The sequence below is a fragment of the Engraulis encrasicolus genome, chromosome 10 (assembly GCF_034702125.1).
Source record: "Engraulis encrasicolus isolate BLACKSEA-1 chromosome 10, IST_EnEncr_1.0, whole genome shotgun sequence".
In the NCBI taxonomy this organism is placed as follows: domain Eukaryota; kingdom Metazoa; phylum Chordata; class Actinopteri; order Clupeiformes; family Engraulidae; genus Engraulis; species Engraulis encrasicolus.
Window position 1 is genome coordinate 36,969,516 of NC_085866.1, and position 23,322 is coordinate 36,992,837.

General features: G+C 48.5%; 2 protein-coding genes across 2 annotated transcripts in view; one reads left to right on the top strand and one right to left on the bottom strand.

The window, feature by feature from the left end:
* The window catches only part of LOC134457458 (IQ motif and SEC7 domain-containing protein 1-like), a 51,170-nt gene extending 38,318 nt beyond the window's left edge, over positions 1 to 12,852 (top strand). The window contains exons 14-18 of the mRNA XM_063209468.1: positions 1,871 to 2,065; positions 8,604 to 8,653; positions 10,033 to 11,541; positions 11,676 to 11,912; positions 12,832 to 12,852. Coding sequence (XP_063065538.1) covers positions 1,871 to 2,065; positions 8,604 to 8,653; positions 10,033 to 11,541; positions 11,676 to 11,912; positions 12,832 to 12,852 — 2,012 coding nt within the window. The remainder of the gene's footprint in view (positions 1 to 1,870; positions 2,066 to 8,603; positions 8,654 to 10,032; positions 11,542 to 11,675; positions 11,913 to 12,831) is intronic.
* A 7,673-nt stretch (positions 12,853 to 20,525) lies between these two features.
* pdzd4 (PDZ domain containing 4) overlaps positions 20,526 to 23,322 on the bottom strand; it is a 21,858-nt gene continuing 19,061 nt past the window's right edge. Inside the window, exons 8-9 of the mRNA XM_063209469.1 lie at positions 22,205 to 22,910; positions 20,526 to 22,129 (exon numbers count right to left, since the gene is read on the bottom strand). Of these exons, the coding sequence (XP_063065539.1) occupies positions 20,526 to 22,129; positions 22,205 to 22,910 (2,310 nt within the window). The remainder of the gene's footprint in view (positions 22,130 to 22,204; positions 22,911 to 23,322) is intronic.

The following is a 23,322-nucleotide window of genomic DNA, read 5'->3' on the forward strand; positions in this document are numbered from 1 at the left end:
GGGAGATGGTGAGAAGAAGGAAGTAGGGAGGTGTGGCAGAAGGAGGAAGAGAGGGAGAGAATAAAGAGAGAAGGAGAGAGGGATGGAGAGAAAGTAGGGAGTGGAGGTTGGGAACCCTGTGCTCTCGGCTCTTTTCTCTGAGCTGTGTTGCCGTCGAGGGAAGAGAGAGGGATGAGGGAAGGAATGGAAGTCTGAGGGAGAAGAGAGAGGGAAGTAGGGAGGTAAAGCAACGGAGGTAGGGAGGGAGAGGAGGATGAGAGCCCTGTGCTCACCTTTCTGCACTGCTGTCTGACAGGAGGGCTCCGGTCAGACACATCGACGCCCCGCCCCCTGCAAAAAATCAGCAGAAATGAATACAGAAACTGTCAAAAAACACAAATTAATATTATTAATAGTAACATAGTGTAGAAAATGTGTTAACAACGATTTTAACATGTTTAAAGCTATTTTCGCAATGTCATTTGAGGGCGGGGTTTGCAATGGGGTGGGGTTTCGCGGCGGTGCCATCCCTCTTGAGTAAAAAGTCTTCAGTAAAGATGACGGACAGATTGTTTATCCAATCACATGCAAGGATTTTTGATATGGGGCTTCATTAAAAAAGATGTCGGTTGTGGAGGTTACCCAGATGGTATCGTGAAGACAGAGGCGGAAGATACCACCTGGTGAGAGTCAGGTTATGGGGAGAGAGAGGGAGGTGAGCGAGGTACGGGAAAAGAGAGAGAGGGAGTGGAGAAGGAGAGGTCTCTGTTGCAGTGGATGGGAAAAAAGTGGTTCGCAGATCAGGTACTGTTTTTAGGTTAACAGTCTAGGTGTAGACAGGGAGAGGTAGCTGGAGGGAAGGAGGGAGAGAGGGAAGGGACAAGTTAGGGAGTTAGGGAGGGGGTGGAGGATGAGAGCTCTGTGCTCTCCTCTCAGGCGCTGCTCTCTAGAAGGAGTGTTGACAGGGCTGGTCTGGTTATCTTATCTGGCATACAGGGCATTTTCCCAGTGGGCCAACAGTCCTCAGGGGCCGATGAATTATTTTGTTGTTGTTTCTATGTTTTCCCTTAGAGACCAGCCTACGACTTAGATGGGGCAGTCCATTCAGCTATCTTTAACACAGGCAGCAGACGTTGGCAATCATAATGCTTTAGGAAACATTGGTGTTTTATCAACGCCTGGTCTATGCCCAAAATGCCCTGGCATTTTTTGGGTTCCAGTCCAGGCCTGAGTTTTTTCGTTGGATGGGGGAAAGGTGTCTGCAGCTTAGGGCTCATCTTTCTTCTCCTCCGCCTTGCTGTGTACAAATCCCTCATGTTTTACCATTTCCTCTGCATTCACATTTCTCACTCGTTCTGCCTCTCCCCCCCCCCCCTCCTCTCTCTCTCTCTCGCTCTCTCTTTCTCTCTCTCTCTCTCCCGATCTCATCTTCTCTCTCTGAGGGATTCTCCCTTCATCACATTCTCCCACTCTCATCCCTCTCTCCTGTCCTCTTTTGCTACCCCACAACTGCATCATTTCTGCACTTCTGCATCACTTCTGCACTTGTTTTTCGTTTTTACGATATCCCCCCCTCTCTCTCTCTCTCTCTCTCTCTCTCTCTCTCTCTCTCTCTCTCTCTCTCTCTCTCTCTCTCTCTCTCTCTCTCTCTCTCTCTATCTCTCTTTTTCTCTCACTCTTGCCATCTCTTTCTGTTAGCCTGTCAGTAGCTTATGAAATTTCTCTTATTTTCTCTCCTCCTTCTCTCAATTCTCTCTCTGTCTGTCTCTCTCTCTCTCTCTCTGTCTCTCTGTCTCTCTCTCTCTCTCTCTCTCTCTCTCTCTGTCTCTCTCTCTCTCTCTCTCTCTCTCTCTCTATCCCCCATCACTTAATTCGCTCCATTCCTCCACAGCGGAGCTGGAGAAGCAGAAAGGCATAATGCGGCCGACGAATGAAGGGGGAGGAGGAGGAGGAGGAGGTGTGGGCATGAAGAGTGAGGCGGTGAACGGCACCCTGGGAAGGCCGAGTCTGGACGACACGTATGCCGGCGTGGACGGGTTGAAGCGCACAGCCCTCAGCTCCTCACTAAGAGACCTTTCAGAAACAGGTAGAGTAAAATATATCATCTCACTTCACCACACACCTGACATCCCACACCCACACACAACCGTTCAGTAAGAGACACAGCACCTCACCACACACACACGCACACACACACAGATGCAATAAAATACCTCAGCTTACCTCACCTCAACACACGCACGCACACACTTGCTCGCACGCACGCACAACTCACAGATGACCATATGTTGTTTACTGACCTCTAAGAGACAGGTACGACCCAACACCTCACCTCACCTCCACACGCCACTGCCTGAGCCCCATAATGATTAGTGACCTTTGAAAGGTATCCTGCAAGGGCAGCAAAGCGAAATCAGAACTTCCATTTACGGAGTTCAAAGTTAATGAACCACTGAAATGTTAAGGCATGATTAAGGGTATTTTCACACCTAGTTCCCTTTACCTGAACCAAACTCAGTCCTCTTCAAGTGGACCACAAAGTGAACCCACGGCAAGAGGACTCAGATCTGTTTTTGTTCATATTGTGAGGGTATTACCATGGAGGCAGTATAAGACCTGGAGAGAGTGAATATGTCCCGGCCCCAGTCATTTTAATGGCTAGGATAGTGAATTCGGCCTAAATTGAACAAATTTTCAGCTTCCAAAATGGAGTTTCTTGGAGCTAATTTCCGACATCCAGTTTACTCAGCCAATTACTTGCCACGTTACTGACTGAAGTAAGGTTGACCAGAAAGCTATATGGAAGGCATTGGATGCATGGAGGTATTATAAGGTGCCCAACCACAGACCTGTAAAGGTATGTGTGCACAACACTAAACTCGTGCTCCCACCAATCATCATGGGCCAAGTGGATGTCGGAAATGGCGACAAGGAAATGCCTTGCTAATCGGGGAAGCTAACCAGCCAAATCCTGACCCCCTGGGTATTACAAAAAGAACCGGCTGCTATTTCTGGCCGAGTTAGGCTTTTATAGAGTGGCATTCCTCTTTTTGATCAGACCCGGTCCAGAGCTCTTCTTAAGTGATTACACCTTGTCACAATTGTAACTTGTCACTCAGGACTCATAAGTGAACCGAACTGAGACCACATCAATGAAGGTCTCAGTACCGTTCGCTTCTGAGGGGTCTGGGTACACTCACATATGCACAGAAAATGCTGAGTCACAGGTCTGAGTTCGCTTAAATGTCTGAAAAGGGACCAGGTGTGAAAGCACCCCAAGACGCGGGAATTATAGGTCCCCATGAAATCCATGTCTATTTCACCCAGGAGCCCCTCACCCCTACCCAGACAGGTTCACTGACTTCACTCATCATACTCAGGGAAGCTGACAGGGGGGACAAAGTGGACACTTGTCCCGGATCCAGAGACAGAGGGGGCCCAGTATTGGGTTTTCATAACACTGTCGTATTGGGTGGGGGGCCCTTTCAAATGACTTTGTCCTGGGCCCAGCCAAAGCTGTCCGCGGCCCTGCTCATACTTAACAGACCAGTTTACACTGACTAGCCCTTTTAAAACTCACCGACCACCCTACTCCTTCTCTTTTCTTATGGTTCATAGACCTCACAACCTCCTTCACAGCTCACTGACACCTTTAGAGCCAACCAATCCCCTGCCTTAAAAAACCTCTCTGACCTACCCCTTTGAAGCTCACTGACCACGTAAAATCCCTCCCAGGAGAAACTACCTCCAGGGATTTCCTTCCCCCCCTCTGGTTAAGAAAGCTGAGAGAGCACTTAGGCCCCTGGCCTGCTCAGTTGAGGCTTAACCAGGCCAACAGGACGAGGCGCTCAGCTGTGCTGTGGTCTTTCCCGGTCTTGCGTGCAAATCCCTACAGCCCTCGCCCCAACCTCTCTCTCTCTCTCTCTCTCTCTCTCTCTCTCTCTCTCTCTCTCTCTCTCTCTCTCTCTCTCTCTCTCTCTCTCTCTCTCTCTCTCTCTCTCTCTCTCTCTCTCTCAGGTTTGCTGAGCCTGGGGAAAGGTGATGGGTGGAAAAGCTGTTATGAGCACTTCATGTCTCAGTCCACACACCTCCCACACACGCGTGCACGCTGGACACACGCATGCACACACACATACGCGCGCACACACACACACATACGCGCACACACACGCGCACGCACGCACGCGCACAGAGTCGCACACGCACACACACACACTCACACATGATTTGTGTGTGTGACTCAGTTGAGATGACTAGCTATCTTGTTACAGCACTTATAGTAGATGCTGAGATTGGGACTAGGTACCACTGACTGACTGCCTGCCTGCCTGCCTGACTGACTGCCTGCCTGCCTGCCTGAGCATAAGATTAGAGAGTTCAGATGCAAAGCCTGTAGCCCCATAATGCACACCGTTCCACCAGTGGAACACTGTAATAGTCATCGAAAAGTTAAAGGGTAGCCAGCTAATTTCAACATGCAGTTGTAATGCTTACACTACCCTGGACTTGTCAGTACCTGGGTTTTTTCCCCTCAGTCTTTTCCAAGATCCTGGCCATTGTAATGGGGGCAGGTGTTTGTCTACATTTCAAAAAACATTGTTATTTATTCCCAAAAACATCCAAAAGGTTATGCAACATCAGCAGACAACTACCAAACAGCGATACCTTTTGGGAAAATATTTGGAGTAGGCCTATGTTAAATAATTTTTAAAAAATGTAAACAAAAGCTGCCCCCATTAGAGTAGCTCATATCTCGGAAAGGGCTAAGCCAAAAAATGCAGCATCACCAGGTAGTGACATGTCAAGGGTAGCGTGAGCAATACAACAGCATATTGAAAATGTTGAAAATATTGAAAATTCTGACGCCTAATGTCTCTCTGTGTTGTAATAACACTACAGATTTGTATTAGCACTGTCAGTGACTGACTGCTAGCAGAGGGAATAAGTGGAGAATTAAACAGGCTTGGTTATTTCCAGCTTCAGCCAGTCATATAGTAGGAGACGTGATGAAAAGAGACTAGCGCTAATGTTCCAAGATGGACGACTCTCAAATGTGTCAGATGAGAGCAGCACGCTTGAGTGCTGTTTGCGCATGGGAGGACACATCTCTACTACCTGTTAGGCGCAGACTAGCTTCAGTCTGTCTGTCTGTCTCCCTCCAGTAGCTACGTAGCTACGCTCTGTGTGTGTGTGTGTGTGTGTGTGTGTGTGTGTGTGTGTGTGTGTGTGTGTGTGTGTGTGTGTGTGTGTGTGTGTGTGTGTGTTGTGTGTGTGTGTGTGTGTGTGTGTGTGTGTGTGTGTGTGTGTGTGTGTGTGTGTGTGTGTGTGTGTGTGTGTGTGTGTGTGTGTGTGTGTGTGTGTGTGTGTTGCTAAGCATTGCTCGCTGCCAGGCCTGACTGTGAGTGACTACCCACTGACACTGGGCAAGCTAACGCTTGTGTTACTGTGTCACTGTGTCTTTATGCCCAAATTAGAGGGTGATGCTCTGATCACAAAATGGAGAGGAAGAAGAGAGGGAGGGAGTGATGGGGATGGATGGGAGGGAGGGAGGGAGAGAGAGAGAGAGAGAGAGAGAGAGAGAGAGAGAGAGAGAGAGAGAGAGAGAGAGAGAGAGAGAGAGAAAGAGAGAGAGAAAGAGAGTGTGTTTGTGATAGCAATAGATGAAAGAGAGGGAGTGACAACAGAATGAGAGGGAGTGACAGTGCCCTCTAGTGGGTGATAAAGAGTATAGCATCAGTGTGAGGAAATAGCCTTTTTCTTCGAGACTGGTCAAAAGAATTACATACACATGCATAGAGAATCGTAAATCATTATGATTGTACCACATCATACCCTTCTCATTATTAATTGTGCGTTATTGAATGTTAAATGTGGGTAGGAAGGACATATGATGGTGGGGATAGGATAATTATTATCATGTTTTTCTTTGATCTTAGAAAGGATCAAACACTGTCTACTGATGAAAAGCATTAGTGATCATTTCACAGTAATTACAAAGATCAGACCATCTATCAGAATGTAATAGCTCTTGACTCAGACCTGCTAAACGCTTTAGAAAGGATACAGATCTCCCCATGGATTCCACCATTATAATGACTTTTTTCAAAAGGAGGGTAAACAAAGTACTCTTCTCTTCCCTGCAGTTCCAATCAAACAGCTGCAATCCCATCTGGCACAGTTAGATGCTTTCAAGTCCAATCAGTGGCCAGCGAAAGACATTGATCTCACCCACCCATCCTTCTTCATGACTATTTTAAACTAGTGACGTTTGGTTGAATTTGCGTGGTTCCCGCGGCATGCCTGTCTCAAAATCTACACCGTCGTTAAAAAATGCTGTTAAACTCCCATCGCGGTGTGAATGTTTTCGTCCCAGAGTACCAATGCTGAATACAAATGACAATAATTCTCCTATGGCACGTAAAATCTGTTTTTCCTCTGAGTAGTTTTTTTCACATGTTGCTCGTTCGGCTCTGTCAGCCAAAAGTTACATGTGGGGAGTTCTGACAGCAGAAAACGTCGTTGGGAGAGTCACTGGACACTTTTGACTCATTTAAGCATCTGCCAATTTAGGACAGTAATAATTATTAACCTTTTAATTCTACCTTGTATCCCTTTAACCACAGTCACCCCGTACTCGATAAAACATTTAATTTGAACTTCACAGGATAATTAAGTACATTTATTAACTATAAAAATCAGTACTGTTACTAACCAATGTATGGAATTATGTTACTGTAACTGTTAACCTGTGGTTTTCTTTTTTTTTTATGCACCCCCCAGTTTGGGAACAGCTGTTGTACATTTGAGATAAAAACACTCAACTCAACCATGAATACTTTTAACTACTATCAACACCACCAGGCAGCGCCACACCACCAATCCTCTGCATAGCCCCCCTTGGTGAAGTAAAAGCATGCAGTATTCAGGAGCTGATCAATTCCAGTGCACTCAGCGCTATTTTGTGTCGGTAGGCTGGCTTACACGCTGTTCGCTCGGCAGACATAAAGAATGCAGTATTCAAATGAGTCCCCATTCATCTCCATCTAAAAGGGAATGCTGCAGAATGCAGATGCTGATTCTCTCTCCTCTCCTCTCCTCTCCTCTCCTCTCTTGCCTGCCACCTCTCCACTGCCACCTCACCTCTCCTATCCACTCCTCTCCTCTCCCCTTCTCTATTTCCTGACATCTTCTTGCTTACCACCTCCTCTCCTCCCCTCTCCTCTCCTCATCTGCCATCTCTTCTTTACACTCCTCTCCCCTTATTCCCTCTCCTTCACTCTCTCATCTCCTCTCCTCTCCTCTCCTCTCCTCTCCTCTCCTCTCCTCTCCTCTCCTCTCCTCTCCTCCTCTCCTCTCCTCTCCTCTCCTCTCCTCTCCTCTTTTCACCTCTCCTGCCATCATGTCTGTGTCTCAGAGGCAAATCTCTCCTCTCCACTCCTCTCCTCTCCTCTCCTCATCCTCTCCTCTCCTCTCCTCTCCTCTCCTCTCCTCTCCTCTCCTCTCCTCTACTCTCCTCATCCTCTCCTCTCCTCTCCTCTCCTCTCCTCTCCTCTCCTCTCCTCTCCTCTCCTCTCCTCTCCTCTTTTCACCTCTCCTGCCATCATGTCTGTGTCTCAGAGGCAAATGAAGGCTGCCTTTGAAATGCACTCTGGGGGGAATTACTGTGTGTGTGTGTGTGTGTGTGTGTGTGTGTGTGTGTGTGTGTGTGTGTGTGTGTGTGTGTGTGTGTGTGTGTGTGTGTGTGTGTGTGTGTGTGTGTGTGTGTGTGTGTGTGTGTGTGTGTGTTCGTGTGCATGTGCATGTGGGTGTGGGTGTGCGTGTGTCTGCGTGTGCGCGCATGTGGGTGTGTGTTGGGTAGGGGGGTAGTAAAAAATATCCCCCTTAGCTAGTAAGAGAATGAAATGGTGCCATGCGGAGTGAATGGCCCACAGGGGCGTCATGCTGTACTACATCACACTATCGGGATGCAGTTTTCCAGCGACTGAGAGAAAGTGTTCAAAGGAGCACACAGCACTTTTAGCGAATCATGTGGTGCTGTGCGTAGACAAAAAGAGTATCACAGGGAGGGGTTTTGTTACAGCAGCTACACTTAATAGCAGCGAAGCGTTTTATGCGCACCAGAGGGTTCAGACGGAGTGTTATGCCGTGGGGTTGAGTAGAGGCAGTGTGTGTGTGTATGTGTGCGTCTGTGTGTGTCCATGTGTGCGTCTGTGTGTGTGTGTGTGTATGTGCGCGTGTGTGTGTTCGTGTGTGGGTGTCTGTGTATGAATGCACGTGTGTGTGTGTGTGCGTGTGTGTGTGTGTGTGTGTGTGTGTGTGTGTGTGTGCGCGTGTGCGTGTGTGTTTGTGTGTGGGTGCGTGTGTATGAATGCACCTGTGTGTGTGTGTGTGTGTGTGTGTGTGTGTGTGTGTGTGTGTGTGTGTGTGTGTGTGTGTGTGTGTGTGTGTGTGTGTGTGTGTGTGTGTGTGTGTGTTAGCCTCAGCTGGAATTTTTTTGGGGGGTGATTATATTGTATTTGGTGATGTGTGAGGGCTATGCTCGAGTGGGGATGATTATGAAGATGTTCTCCTGACCTTGCTCTGCTCTGCCTCTTGCTCTGCCTGGTTGGTTGGTTGGGCTGCAGGGAAACGAGGTCGCAGGAACAGCGTCGGCTCCTTGGACAGTACCATCGAAGTAAGTCTGATCGGGGAGGGGTGTCCGGATCGCCTCCTCCTTTCACGCTCATGAATAAGCAAAAGCCGGCGCCACCCCACTCACCCATCTCAAGTCATCAGCTTGGAGTGCTCCTCTGTTACCTGCCTGTGCATGGCCATCCGTTCTTGTGCACCACATATCATGTCCTCCCCATCCACAAGCATGTGTGTGTGTGTGTGTGTGTGTGTGTGTGTGTGTGTGTGTGTGTGTGTGTGTGTGTGTGTGTGTGTGTGTGTGTGTGTGTGTGTGTGTGTGTGTGTGTGTGTGTGTGTGTGTGTGTGTGTGTTTGTGTGTGCATCTGCGTGTATGCGCATGTTTGAGCATGTCTATGTGAGTATCAGCGTGAATTTGTATGATCGAGCAATGTGCATCATTGAGCACTAAGCATGCAGTCCTGTTGCCCCCCCCCTCTCTCTCTCCCTCTCTCTCACTCTGTGTATTTCACTGAAAAGCACACAGCTTCACTAATAACTTAATTCTTTCACATGTTCTCCCCACTGCTTGAGGGTTTGCCTGAGAGATCGAATGTATAGTGTGTTGTACTGTATGTGCACATACTATGTCATGAAAAAGTGTGCATCCTCTCTCCGTTTTCTGACTTCACAGATGCAACACAGTTTTCTTCTCCTCCAACTCTCTGCACTTTTCTGAAATGTGATGTTTACATGTTTTTGCAATCTCTCTACTTCCTGTTTTGATGTTGAGAGCTGTGCCACCACCGCAGCGTGCCCACGGCTGTGCCTGCCCGTGCTAATGATCTGATGTTGTTTTGAGTAATTGAGGAAACCCTGCTTGATGGCAGCAGCTAATGAACTAAAACAACCACTTCATTACCGCCGAGAGGCCGACACACACTGAGAAACATAACCAAACGGCTGCATAATGCTTGTTTGCAATCAATTGGGGTTTTTCTGTTTCATTTTTAGTGAAATGTGCAATTGAGTTAAATAGGCTTAGTGGCTAAGGCATGTGTTGTGCATTGCACCAGATCATTTGTGTCCATTTGTCCCCATAGGTTGGTGCGTTCAAGTCCAAATGTTCAATTACCTTAAGGGATGCAAGGATTGCTATGAATTGTGTGGAAATGCCTGCATGCACGATTGTTTGCATACAATGATTTGTTTGTCTGTTTGCATGTGTGCGTGCGCATGTCATTGTGTGCATACCGTGTACAGTGTACATTACGTTTTTCAGATGCTTTGGGCACAGTTGCTCACGCTGTCACCCACACAAATGTATTCTTTATCCTCTGTGTGTTATTTGTGTGTGTGTGCACGCTATTATATGCAGGCACAACTGCCACTCACTTGTATCTATTTGTAAACATTCTTTGTGTTCTATGTGTCTGTCCATGACAGGGCTCCATCATCAGTAGCCCGCGGCCCCACCAGCGCGTGCCCATGTCTGCCTGCTATGGCCTGGACGACTACCGGCCTCACCGCCCCATCCTGAGCCCCGGAGTAGGGGTGGGGGGTGGGCCGGGGCTACAACACCAACCACACCAACCACACCAACCACACCAGGCAGCGCAGATGCAGATGCATTCGCAGTCGCACCTCCACTCCACTGGGGGCAACGGCGCCGGCGGAATGGGCATGGGAGCCTGCGACGGTGGCCTGTCCAGCAGCAGCGGCGAGCGGGGCGGCCCCTCTGGGCCCACGGGAACTGGGAGTGGTCCGACGGGGGGCGGGGGCGGGAGCAGCAGTTCGGGCTCCTTCCTGGGCAACCTGTTTGGCAGCCGGCGCGCCAAGGCCCCGGCCCCCCTCATCCCGCCCGGACCTCACTTCCCGGCGCCCGTCCCCCCACCCACCTGCGGTGGGCCTCCTCCGCTCTCCCCTTCCGCCCTCAGCCAGTCCGACCCCGGAGGGCCGTCCAAGCTGCAGGCGCTCCACGCCCAATACTGCCACGGGGGAGGCGCTGGGGTGGGGGTTGGGGCTGGGAGTGGGAGCGTGAGCAACAGTGGTGGCGTGGGCCAGCCTCCGCCCCCCTATCACCACCACCACCGCTACCACATGCAGAACATGCCCTCGCCTCTGGGCCCTGTGCCTCCCACGCCCACCACGCCTGGCGCGATGGGGCACCACACCGTGCAGCGTGGCTCCCTGCCAAGGCGGCCGCAGCCCGCGCCAAGTCATGCCCAGCTGCAGCAGTACAACCAGCAGATCTCCCAGCATGCTATGCTGCAGCATCAACATCAGCAGCAGCATCATCCGCAGGCGGGGCGCTACGTCAACATGGGTATGGGAGGCATGGCTATGAGCTGTACGCCCCCGCCGCTGTCGCCACACTCCCCGCTGTCCCCCGTCTCGCCCTTCCCACTCTACCACCACGTGCACCCGTCGCTCATGCACGGCCACGCCCACGGGCACGGACATGGGCACCCGCACCCGCATGGGGGCCACACGCCGCTGCATCCCACGCACTCGGTGCGCGGCCCCAGCCCTGGGCCCAAGATGCCGCTGACGCTGTCGCACTCGCAGCCGCACCCCCATGCCCACTCGCACGCAGCCGCCCACTCCCACGGCCACCATACGCACACCCACAGCCACCTGGTTGGTGGCACCAGCAGCAGCAGCAGTGCGGGCAGTGGGGGGGTCCTCGGCGGCAGCGGCGCTGGACTCACCCACAGCCACGGGCACCACAGCCCGCTGCCCACGCACCAGCAGCACTTTGTGTTCGCCGCGCCCGCCCAGGCCCCGCCGTCAGCCATCACGGCCCGCTACATACCCCAGTACCCGCACCCCTCCACCATTCCACCTCCACCCCCACACTCGCCCCTGCCCCCGCCCTCTCCTCATACCCCTCTTACGCCTCTCTCCCCCCACCCTCCCCAGTCGCTGACGGGCGGAGCCGGAGGAGGAGGGGGAGCAGGAGGGGTGGGGGTGGGGGGTGGTGGTGCGGGCGGAGGGGGGGCTGGCAGCGGCAGCAGCAGTGGTGGGGGAGGGGGCAGCAACAGCGGGACGGTGGGCAGCTCCAAGTCCAAGCCTATCAACCGCATCAGCACGGTGGTGTGAGGGAGCCAACGGGACGAGGCAGCGTCCGCGGAGCCGGAACCCGAGCGCCAATCATCACGAGAGCCAGGGGCCAGGGGGAGCCTGTCCCGTTTAGAGTCAGAGGAGGCGGCTGGGGCGGGGGCGGCATCAGCAGGAGCGCTGGAGCCCTGCAGCAGCACAGTGGCGGTAGTGACGGCAGCGGGGAAGAAGAGGAGGACGAAGAAGAGGCAGAGCGAGCAAGGGCGGTGAAGAAGAGAAAGAAGAAGAAGAAGAGGAGGAAGAGGAGGAAGAAGACAAACACGGCAAGGCACAGTCTGATGAGGCTCTGCTATTTCCACGTGCGCTGCCCCAGTGTGTGAGAAGGAGAACTCCTCCAGCCCCTGTTTTGAGTAGAGCTTTTTGTCTTGTCGTGTGGACCAGACTGACCTTGAGTGACATTGCGTGAGCATGCGTCATCAAGCCTGTTGTTGGCTACAGGCTTTGGCTTTGGCTTTTATTCTTTTTACATTTTGTTTTGATTTGATACGTGTTGCTTTGTTGGACAGCGCTTGTGTTGCAACTGCAAATGAGACACGGAGAAGACATGGAAGAAGACGTGCATGCCACCAAAATAACGCAAAACGAAGAAAGTCCACCCTCTCAACACGCCTCTGTCCGATGCACATTCCAAATGGACTTTCAAGGGTAATGATGATGACGACGACTTCTAGTATGCGATCAGGGTAGCTAAGCCTACATATAGAAGAGGTACACAGGGAGAGAGAGAGAGAGACAGAGAGAGAGAGAGAGAGAGAGAGAGAGAGAGAGAGAGAGAGAGAGAGAGAGAGAGAGAGAGAGAGAGAGAGAGAGAGATTGTGTGTGTAAGAGAGAGAGAGGTAAGGAAAGACCAGTGCCAAAAAGGAGCTGATCATGGTAGGGGCTTGCCAGAGCAGAAGAGGAGAGTAGTTTTAGAGGTGAGCTTTCGCTCGCTCCATGAGTCACCCAACTCCAGCCAAGATTACAGTCTGGCACTCACACATACACACACAAACACACACACACACACACACTCAAGCCCCCAGAATGACCTTCTCAGCGTGTGTGTGTGCACGTGCCGTGCGCGTGCGTGCTTGTGTGTGAGGATGGGTGTAAGTGTGCATGTGTGCCAGATGCCTGTTAATTTAGGTCAAGCCAAGATTGGAGTAAGTGGGTTCATTTGATTGTTTGTAAGGGACTTTTACACACATTTAACACAAGTTAAGGCAGTAACAGGAATAGTTAGAGTATGGAAGAGGGTGTACACCACTGATTGCTATTCACATACACTGGATGTAGCCCCATAATGAATGCCGTTCCACTCGTGGAATGCTGTAGTTGTCTTAAATCTTAACTACCATAGTGCTACATCACTACGACATTACACTGGGCCTTCAGTAATACATTACAACTTGGTTATTGCCATGTTTGGTAACAGCAAGTTTATGACAGGGGCCGTGTCTTAATGGGTTCATCATCTATCGCTTTGATGTTGATCATCAGATGACAATCATTTCACCGTCGACTCGAAGGACAATTTAAATATATACAGTAAGAGAGGGGTTTCGTGCCTCAGAGGAGATGAACATTTCAGTATTTTCAGGCATCGATTTTTCTATTACTGTTCTGGTCCAATCAATTTAGCCAATATTGATCATTTTTATTCTTTTATATTGTTTGGAGACATTTGGTGGACATTTGATCTCTTATGGCATAAAGGAGGTGCTGTATTTCTACATCAGTCACACTACTTAAGGGTCGGATTGTCATCTCCTGAGAAGGTTTATGTTCCTCTCCTGTGACAGGTCCAGTGTATGTGGCTTATGGTGTATCCTGGTATATTGTCAAAAGCCACTTATCAAATGCAATAAGCAAGCCATACTAACATGTGACATACTGAAAGTTTGATCAGAGGAAATGTCTTGTTTATTTTTTTTATATTGACGTTAGTGCTATTGGTGGTGATATGGGTGAGTGTTGGTGACTTGCCAGCTTTCTCTCTTTGTGTGTTATGCAGACAGAACGTTTTAAAAGATTGATTTTGTACGTAGGTAGGGTGGATGGTAATGCTGTATCAGTGACACTGTGTTTATAAAGTTGCCATTTTTTTGAAGACAGGGGCCCCCAGTAGTACTCTGTGGTTCAAGTACTTTGTGCACGTTGTGAGCTAGGACGTATGTACTGCTGCGTGTGTTGCATTCTATATGCCCTTTAATGAAAAATCGAAACCACAGATTAATGCCATTTGTCATTGTATATAGCCTTAGTGCCTACATGTTGACATAGAAACATCAATTCATGGGCAGCGTTGCACCACTTTATACAACAATGTCATCAAGGTAGAAGACATTGTGATGGAAAATGTAATTCCTATACTAATGAAAGTGTCATAGTCTGATCATGGTTAATATGTTCATGTTAAAATCCTATCTTTTTTAATGTGAATGGAAAAGTAACATTGTTACTGACATAGATATAAATATTTAATATGGACATTCTCTCATGTATTGATTGTAAATGAGAGTGGAAAGAAAAATGCTTTGTGTGGGACAAAAAAAAGTTTTCCCTCCTTTTTTTGATTGCAACTGTAAAGACAACCATGACAGATATAAATATTGATATTATCGATGTAATAGTTAAGACTAATATGAGCAGTTGTCGTTCCTGGGAAAAAAATACTGTAATGTTTTCAAATTTTACAACGGTTTTTAATTTTGACTTTATTTTATGCTGAACTGTGCTTTGTTGTATGCACGCAGCCAAAGTGCTTTTTGCTGCAGGCCACTGATGTGATGTGATTGTGAACTGTAAATCCTGGCTAAGCCTAACATATACATAGACCTTTTCACTTTGTTGAAATCATTATTAATATTTTTTCAAAACAACTGTCCCAATAATACCATGTTCAATAGAGATCTGAGTTCACACACACAGAGACACACACACACACACACACAGACATACACACACAGACACAGACACAGACACACACACACACACAGACACACACACACACACACACACACACACACACACACACACACACACACACACACACACACACACACACACACACACACACACACACACACACACACACCTTCCTCATCTGAGTTCACTTTGATTAGAATACATAAAATCATTCTTCTTTTTGCTCTCTTCTATTCTCACTCTCTCTTTTTTCTCTCTCTCCTCTTTTTCCGATCACATACAGACACATGTACAGTACGTGCGGGTGCTGTAAAGCACTTCACTCCTGGAGCCTTTTCCCCCCATAGAGACACACTGCTGTAGTTGTGGTAGTTGTCTGGGGGGGGGGATTTGCAGTGATGCCTCAGGCTGCTATTGCTTCACATGTAGAATAGTTGCCACAGTCGCTATGAAATACCTGCGTTTGCCGCCCTTTGGGAAATTAGCATAGCCTACTACTACGCAATGGATCCTTGGAATACGGAGCAGGGAATGGCAAACTTTTTTTTCTTTTCTTCTTTTGTCACAAATCTACACATTTGTTGCAGTAAATTTACGAATTCTCAAAACCCAGGAGAGACGAGATGATCACAAAGATTTGCTGGAACTTTTTTTTCTGTAAAAGATCCTGAAATACATAGGTTGTACTACTCCAAGCAGTTCCCATTCACACCATATTTTTCTGTTTGTGTTGGTAATCTATCTAAAGCTCCGAGTCTGACCTTGCCTCTAGGACTGGTTTGAGTAGTGAGTGAGTCAATCGTTTGTCATGTTTGAAGTGGCAAACTGAGACGTGTGCGTGTGTGTGTGTGTGCGCGTGTGCGTGTGCGTGTGTGTGTGTGTGCGTGTGTGTCCACGAGGCTGTATAACAAGAAGCTCAAGGCGCTTAGCAATGTGTGCAATGGCTATCATTGTCTTCGATGGGAAATGCCAGTGTGTTCCCCTCCTCCTCCAAACACCATTGTAATCCCTCTATCCTGCTCCCCTTTTTCTTGTTTGCATGTTGACCTGCACTTCAATGAATGAACGCTGTATAAAGGCTACGTGTACATAATACTCTGCCAACAATTTAAGATATAAAAATGCTCAACATGTACTCGGGAATGAACTGTACTTCAATATGTCTCTTGAAAGCTTGCCAGTGATGCTGGACCACTGTCAAGTTCTTCTGTCTATATTTGCCACAGAGCTGGGGAGGTGCGTGGGGCATTGGGAGAATGACCAGTAATTGTAAAACTTGTACCAGTATTTGTGTGCATCACCAGATGAGTTATTATTTTGAGACGACAAAAATATGTATTGAATTTAATATGTATATATGTATGAGTTTTCAATGAAGAATTACTCAGAGAAATTATATGTGATTATTTATTGATCTTATAAAACATGTTCTTGCTGTTGGGATTGTTTCAGTATGCTTTTTTTCTTCAACATCACATCTCCATGTTCACTCTCATGTATACTATTATGGAAGAATATTTAGTTTATATCAAATAAATTAATCCAGTTACTGCAGGCTAATTCACGCTAATTATGAAATGTCATCTGTAATGTTCAGAAAGCATTTGGCTTTGTGTTGTCCTATTAAAGGACCAGTTCAGTCAATTTCAACATGCAGTTGTAATGCACACACTACCCTGGACTTGTCAGTACCTGAGGGTTTTTTTTTTCTTCTTCAACCTTTTCCGAGATCTTTGTCATTGTAATGGGGGCAGCGCTTTGTTTAGATTTCAAAAAAACATTTTTATTTATTTCCAAAAACATCCGAAAGGTTATACAACATCAGCAGACAACTAGCAAACAGCGGTATCTTTTGGGAAAATATTTGGAGTAGGCCTGTGTTATTTTTTTAAAATGTAAACAAACTCTGCCCCCCAATAGCTCATATCTCGGAAAGGGCTTAGTCGAAAAATGTGGCATCACCGGGTACTGACAAGTCCAGGGTAGCGTGAGCAATACAACAGCATATTGAAAATGACTGAACTGGTCCTTTAAGGCTGAAAAGACTGAAAAGTGATTTTCATTTGCCATGGCCATGGGGATCACAGAGCGCACAACAGTCAGAGTAGAGGATAGAGGAGAGCACTGGCCACTCCTCCTATTCACCCACCTGTCATCAGTGTCACCTCCTACCCCTTGACTTCTTTACTATACACTTTGGGTGCACGTCAAACTACTACCTCCCGTCCTTTCTTTTTGGCATGGAGTTTTTCCCCATTCAACATCCCAATTGCAAATGAGAGAATGACCTTCAAATTGTGCTTTTTCAAGACATTGAATAAAAACTTTGATCATCCATGACGTCAAGCCTTGCGTCATGAGGGCGGAGTCCACATAAAGGCACGGGAGGAATTAGCTCGACTTTAAAATCCTTAAATATTTTGAGCCATTTTTGTGTCTGTATGCTAAAATAAAGGTGGTTAAAAAAACAGAGAAACTTTTAAGTCGACGGTGACATTCAAAAGTATACATTCAAATATGATGTCCATACAGGAAATAATTTCATAATGTCACAAACCCTAAATCTGTGTCCATAATGTTTTATTGTATGGCTGGTAGACATAGCAATCAGCAGTTTAACATTGAACATACAAAATGACTTCTAAAATGTCTCCATATTGACAACCTCAAACAATGTAGAAGAAGGACAATCAATTTCAGGAGTACACCAAGTATTATCTACATCATAAATGGCACTTTTAAAATACAATTCCATAACAGATAGAGGAAAGCCACTCAACAACGTTATAACAATAGATTCAAAACTTCAGCCACATGTGAACAGCTAATGAATGGAAGGATTCTATTATAGTTGATATTTTTATAGATCATTTTCATAGAATGTTTCTGTGTAATCTCTGTATGTACAATTACTGGTAACTGAGACCATGCAAAGTGGATGATGAGTGATGGATAATAACTCGACCATAATGCTGCCTTTAGCACCAGAAGTGAAAACCCGTTAATCTATCAGATGATCCCTTTTTAAAATCCTAGGCTGGATACCATTCAATAATACAATTTATTTTTTTGTGCTTGATTAAGGTCATTTATCAACCCATTTCCTGATTATTGTTTTTCTTTAGTAAATATGTGATCCAGTAGTAAACATGAGTTCATGTCCTTGTTGGCTGAGATACAGTCATTTCTGACGTTGGCTGGGTTCAACAGGTAAGCTTTCACCTTGAGCACCATGGCTTGTGTATTATTCATCTGTATTAGAATGTTTTTCATAAATAAGTCACTTTTCATCGACCTCTTGCACACCCTGGAGCACATCCTTAACTGTTTCCTTACAAAAAAAGCAAAAATGGTAGAAAATCTCATGCTTCCTTGTGATTGCATTTAGCACGATAACAACAGCACAGAATAAACGCTGCGGATGCTACACAGGTCTCTGGGTGTTTCACAGACAGGAAAGAGGAAGCAGCACCAACAGTTCCGGTAAAATGACTTTGACCATTGTGGTTAAAGTGTTTATGAAACGAAAACAAACGGTCATTCCCATTAAAGCCTTGTTTTTTCTGATAGCATCGATGAGACTTTGAACCCAATCATCCTGGAGGAACTTGTGAAAATGGCAACTCAAAGTGTGAATTCTGTGAAATTTGGTGTGACTAATGAGCTGGGCTGTGACATCATAGAGGGGAGTCCCTGGTTTGCTAGTATGGCGATCTGAGAAAACAACACACATTTGATGGACCCACATCTTATGAAGGAACCAAAATTCTGATACAAACATCAGCGTGTCGAAAAACCACACATCCAACCTCATGAGAAAAAAAACAGCAGCACAAATCTATTTCAGAGGCACTGATACATCTGCAGAAAGTGACATGTCTGACAGGCGAAGTGACGATTGTTGACATAGCCTGACAGTTCGTTTTGTTTATGGTTACGGTTGCTAAGGGGCGCTTTGCCATGACCCACAGATGACATGGCGTGTGTATTTGTTGACAAATGGGGGGCATTTTGATTCAATTGCGCGATATAGTGTGATTGAAATGCATGTAGGCTACATGCAAAAATATCATCAACTAGAGAAAAAACGGAGGTATTAGGCTGTTGGAAAAACGCCCTATATAGCCTGAGTCCTCAGCATATTTTTAGCGTTTATCATTATTATTATTTTTTGTGCTCAAAGTCACAGGCGTCGTGTGTCCCTCAGCCGGACTCTGAGGACGAGGTGTGTCCAAACGTCAGCCACACGTGCACCACAATACTAAAAACAAACAATCAACGCTTCAAAGTAGGCCTACGCTATGTGCATCTCTGTTTATTCGCTAAGCAGTAGCCCAATCTGTGAGTTGGCTGTCCTCGACTGAGAGCACCACGCTGATGTGCGGATATCCTCCCAAAACCAATTTATTGACCAGTTGAATGGCAATCAATAAAAAGTGCATATTCCGAGAGCATTCGCATCGGTTTTGCATGTAATGTGCATTACCCTTTCCTGAAAACAACATACAAAGCAGATGGACAAGGTAAAACGAGTAGCCTAAAGCAAAGCAGTGCACTCACCTGTCTTCGTGCCCGAGCAGTTACAGGGGCAGTTTCAGTCTACACGCCGGCGATGTCAATTGTTGGAACTGCTTGAGGCAATAGCATTCTCTTCAGTCCAACCATGCCCGCGACCTCCACATTTGTGGTGAAGCACAAGGGGTGGAAATGTGCAGAGCACAACAGTGACCACGAGCTTGCTTCAAAACCATGCATTGGATCCACAGAGCCCTAGCTTGATTTAGCCTTCTCCTTGTCGGCCACAGTTCCATCATTCTTCACAGAAGGGAACTTGTGCAAAGATATTCCTTCTGTCAAGTAGCCATTTTTGCAGCTGGCACCGTTCGGCCCTCCAGCAACACACTGCTTGACACTGCGCTTTGTTTTGGTACTAGCCGCCATTGATCTGAACAAGGTGGAATGAGGTGAACTCACCCCTTCTATGTCACGCATATCATTTGCATAAAATTTGCATGTCACCAAAAAAACACTTTTTGGGAACGTTTTAACATGACTTTTAGGACAAAATATCACCCAGACAATATCCCATTTTATTCACAAGGCTTAGAACTTTCAGAATCTGTCCTGGAAATGGTCAAATTCCTTTACTTTGTTTTCGTTTCATAAACACTTTAAAAACAACAATATGTTGGCCTATCACCTGGCACACGGTAGGTACACCATAATTACTTCTGAAACGTAACACTGAATGGCACTATGTTGTGTCTTCATCTTTTAATTCTGTAAAAGGCCTTCATATCGGTGTCTGTCAGTCTGCCTGTCCATGTGTAACGAAACAATATCTGTAGGCCTGTCACCTTGAACACGATGCATGTCATACAAAGCTGGCGTGTGCTACCGTAGGTACACCATCATCATTTCTGAAATAGTGACACTGGATTGTATTATGTTGTTTCTTCATCTTTTCAGTCTGCCTTTTTCACCCTGTTTGTCAGGCAGACCTTCTGACGGCGTGTTCATCTGTCAGTCTACCTGCCTGAGTGTACAAAAATGATATCTGTATCAGCATAAACTGGCACATGGTAGGCCCACCATTATTGTTCCTGAAAAGTGACACAGCTTTGCATTGTTGTCTGGTGTCTTTAACTTTTCACTCTGCACAGAGCCGACATGTCAGTCTGTTTGTCTGCCTGTCCGTGCATCTGTCTGTGTGTAAAAAAAAACGTCTTTATCATCGGTATAAAGCCAGCACAAGATAGGAATTGCATTATGTTGTTTCATCTTTTTACTCTGCACAGGGCCTGTACGAGACCTTCTGTCTGTGCACCCCTCTGTATGTCTGCATGTCCGTCCGTCTGTCTGTGTGTAAGTCTGTCTCTGTGTTGCATCAGCCAGCGGGTGGGCGGGCGGCCTCAGACGGTGGTGACGGAGAGCAGTTCGTTATAAACCTTCTGGCCGTCGGAGGAGCGGCTCCCGTGGGTGAGCAGCTCCTGGATGGTGATCCAGTTGTCCAGGATGCGCCGGTTGCGCTTCTTCATGCTCTTCTTCTGGCTGAGCTCCAGGATGTAGGCCGAGGCCGATCGCGCTGGGGAGTCATGCAGTTGCCCTGGCAACGACCCCGCCGAGCCCCCCAAGGAGTCCCTGTCTCCCCGGTCTCTCTCGCAGGTGCTGGTGCCGCTGCCGCCGTCGCGCTCCTTCAGGTACTCCAGGCGGCTCTGCATCATGAACTCGCGGCGGCGGCGGTACTCGCGGGCGCGCAGCAGCTGCTGCTTGCGCTCCTCTTTGCTCCAGTAGCGGCCCATCTTCATCTCGCTCACCGCGTCGTCGTCCGTGGTCATGCCGCTGCGCTCCTCGCGGATCTGGATGGCGCGGGCCTTCAGCAGGCGGTCGCGCACGGGACGCTTGGCCACGTAGCGCGTGCCGTCGCTGCGGATCTTCACCTTCCACTCCATGCGGACCGGGGAGGAGGCCGGGGAGAGGGGAGGCAGAGGCAGGTTGAGGCTGAGCTTGGCCGGGCTCGGGGGGAGGTCGGAGCCCTGGGGAACACGGCTCATGGTGCTGGCCCTGTCCTTGACTTTGTTTTTGCCTCCACCGTTCTCATTTCCGCTGCTGCCTACAGCAGCCTCACTCTCTCCTTCCACCATCCTGTCCAGCGCAGCGCTGCCCCCTTCAGGCGTGGAACCCAGCTGCATGCAGCTCTGGTAGCGCTCCAGAGGCCTGCTGCCATTGCCACTGCCCTGCCCTTGCCCCTGTCCATGTCCCGTCATCTGCTGCTGTTGCTGCTGCTGGCGACGTGTAAAGTAAGGGCTAGACTCGGCACTGCGTCCGCCCATCCTGTCCGGCACCTTGGGCGGCTTTCTAGACAGCGTGGCGCCACTTTCCACGTGCGCTCGTCTGGTCGGCGAGTCCCAGCACGCCGATCGGTACTTCTGTCCTGCGGACGAACCGCCGCCGCCACTGCCGAGGGTGGCACTGCTGAAAGCGGGGGCTTGCCACTTCCTGTAGCTGGTGGGGGAGTAGGAGCAGTTGAGGCTGGAGCGGCCGCCACTTCGCTCCCAGTGCCTGTGCACGCTCAGCGGGCTGAGTGGGGGCTCGCTGACCATCGGGGTGCTACGGCAGCTCTCGCCGCCCGTATTGTAAGCGCTGGTGCTCTCTTTATCCGAACGCTCCCTCTCCTGCTCCGGGAGCTCGTTGATGTCGGGTAGATGGGCCTCGCCAGGCCCCCCCAGCTTGGGTGTGGGCGGCGTGGGTGGGGTGGTTAGTGGGGTCGGCGAGCCTCGCCCCGACGCCTCTTCCTCCATCAGCCAGGCCTTCAGGCAGCGCTCTCGCAGCTGCTGCATCTTCTGGGCCCGTAGAATGTTCCGGCACTTGAACTCCAGGTGGCGGAGTTCTTCTTCCAGAAGGGCCATCTCGTGCTCGGACAGGTTGAGGTTCTCGTTGCAGTTCACGTCCACTGTTGAGTTCCTCTCTTTCTTGTTCCCTTCTTCTTCTTCTTCTTCTTTCTTTTTCTCTCCATCCCTCTCTTCACCTTCCTCTTGCCTTGTTTCTTTCTCTTCTTCCGCTATCTGGGTGTGTGAAGGTGTGTTTTTGCTCCTGTCGTACTGGCACTTGATCTGCAGGAGCTGCTGGTACCTCTCGCACTCTTCCTCTGTGAGCCCAGGCATCATCATCATCACAGGGCTGGTCATGAAGCCACCACTGCCCACAACACCCCCCACACCCCCCACACCACCACCACCACCACCACCACCACCATACTCATACCCAGGCAGGGAATCAGTGCTGAACGGAAGGTGGAGCGGAGATATGGGCACGTCTCCCCGGGCATGTGCCGCCGCCAGGCCGCTGGCAACCACAGCCCGGAACTTGCGCAGGCTGGCGGGCGTGTTGGTGGCGTTGGTGTTGCAGGCGCTGGTGTTCTGCTCGTCGGCCAGCAGGTCGTGCTCGGACGACTCTTCGTAGCGCGTGCTCTCGTCCGTGCGGCCCACACCGCTGTCCAGCTCCTGGCTGGTGCTCAGCGCCCTCAGGTGGTGGGAGGTGGGAGTGCGCCTCTCGGGGGTGTCTGTTGTGGGGGTCCTTGTTGGGGTCCTTGTAGGGGTCCTTGTAGGGACTCCGTGGAGGGGAGTCTTGGTAGGAGTAGTGGTGGTGCCGGTGGCTGTTGTGGTGCCGCCGGTGGTGGTGGACAAGGGCGCCCCCCTGTGGCGAAGTCGGTAGATACCTGACAGAGGTGATGTGCACAGGCTGTCCATATCCATCCCAGCAGGTAACTGCAGCTCCAGCTCCTCTGCATTGTCAGACTGGCAGAAACACAAACAAGAAGATGTAGGTTTATTCATATTTGAACAAACAATGTTCATATTTGATCAAACATTGTACATTTTTAATGTGAAGCAGCAGGGAGCAGTTTTATTCATTTCATTGCAGTATTTCAAGAGGAACGGCTGAGGTATTGGCCCCTTGCTCACTGTCACCCATTAAATAAAATTAATAATGAATAAATAAATGTACATACGTGTAAAAATACATTTGCATTTTCACAGTCATTCACTGAAAACACTTGACCAAACTGAACCATCTAATAGGAACATTTCACAATACACATTAACATTCATACAAAAATGATATTTAATATATAGGCCTACATATAATGCATAGGATTCAAAACAGATAAAAGGTGAAAAGGTATGCTGTTGTACTAAGGAGGATCAT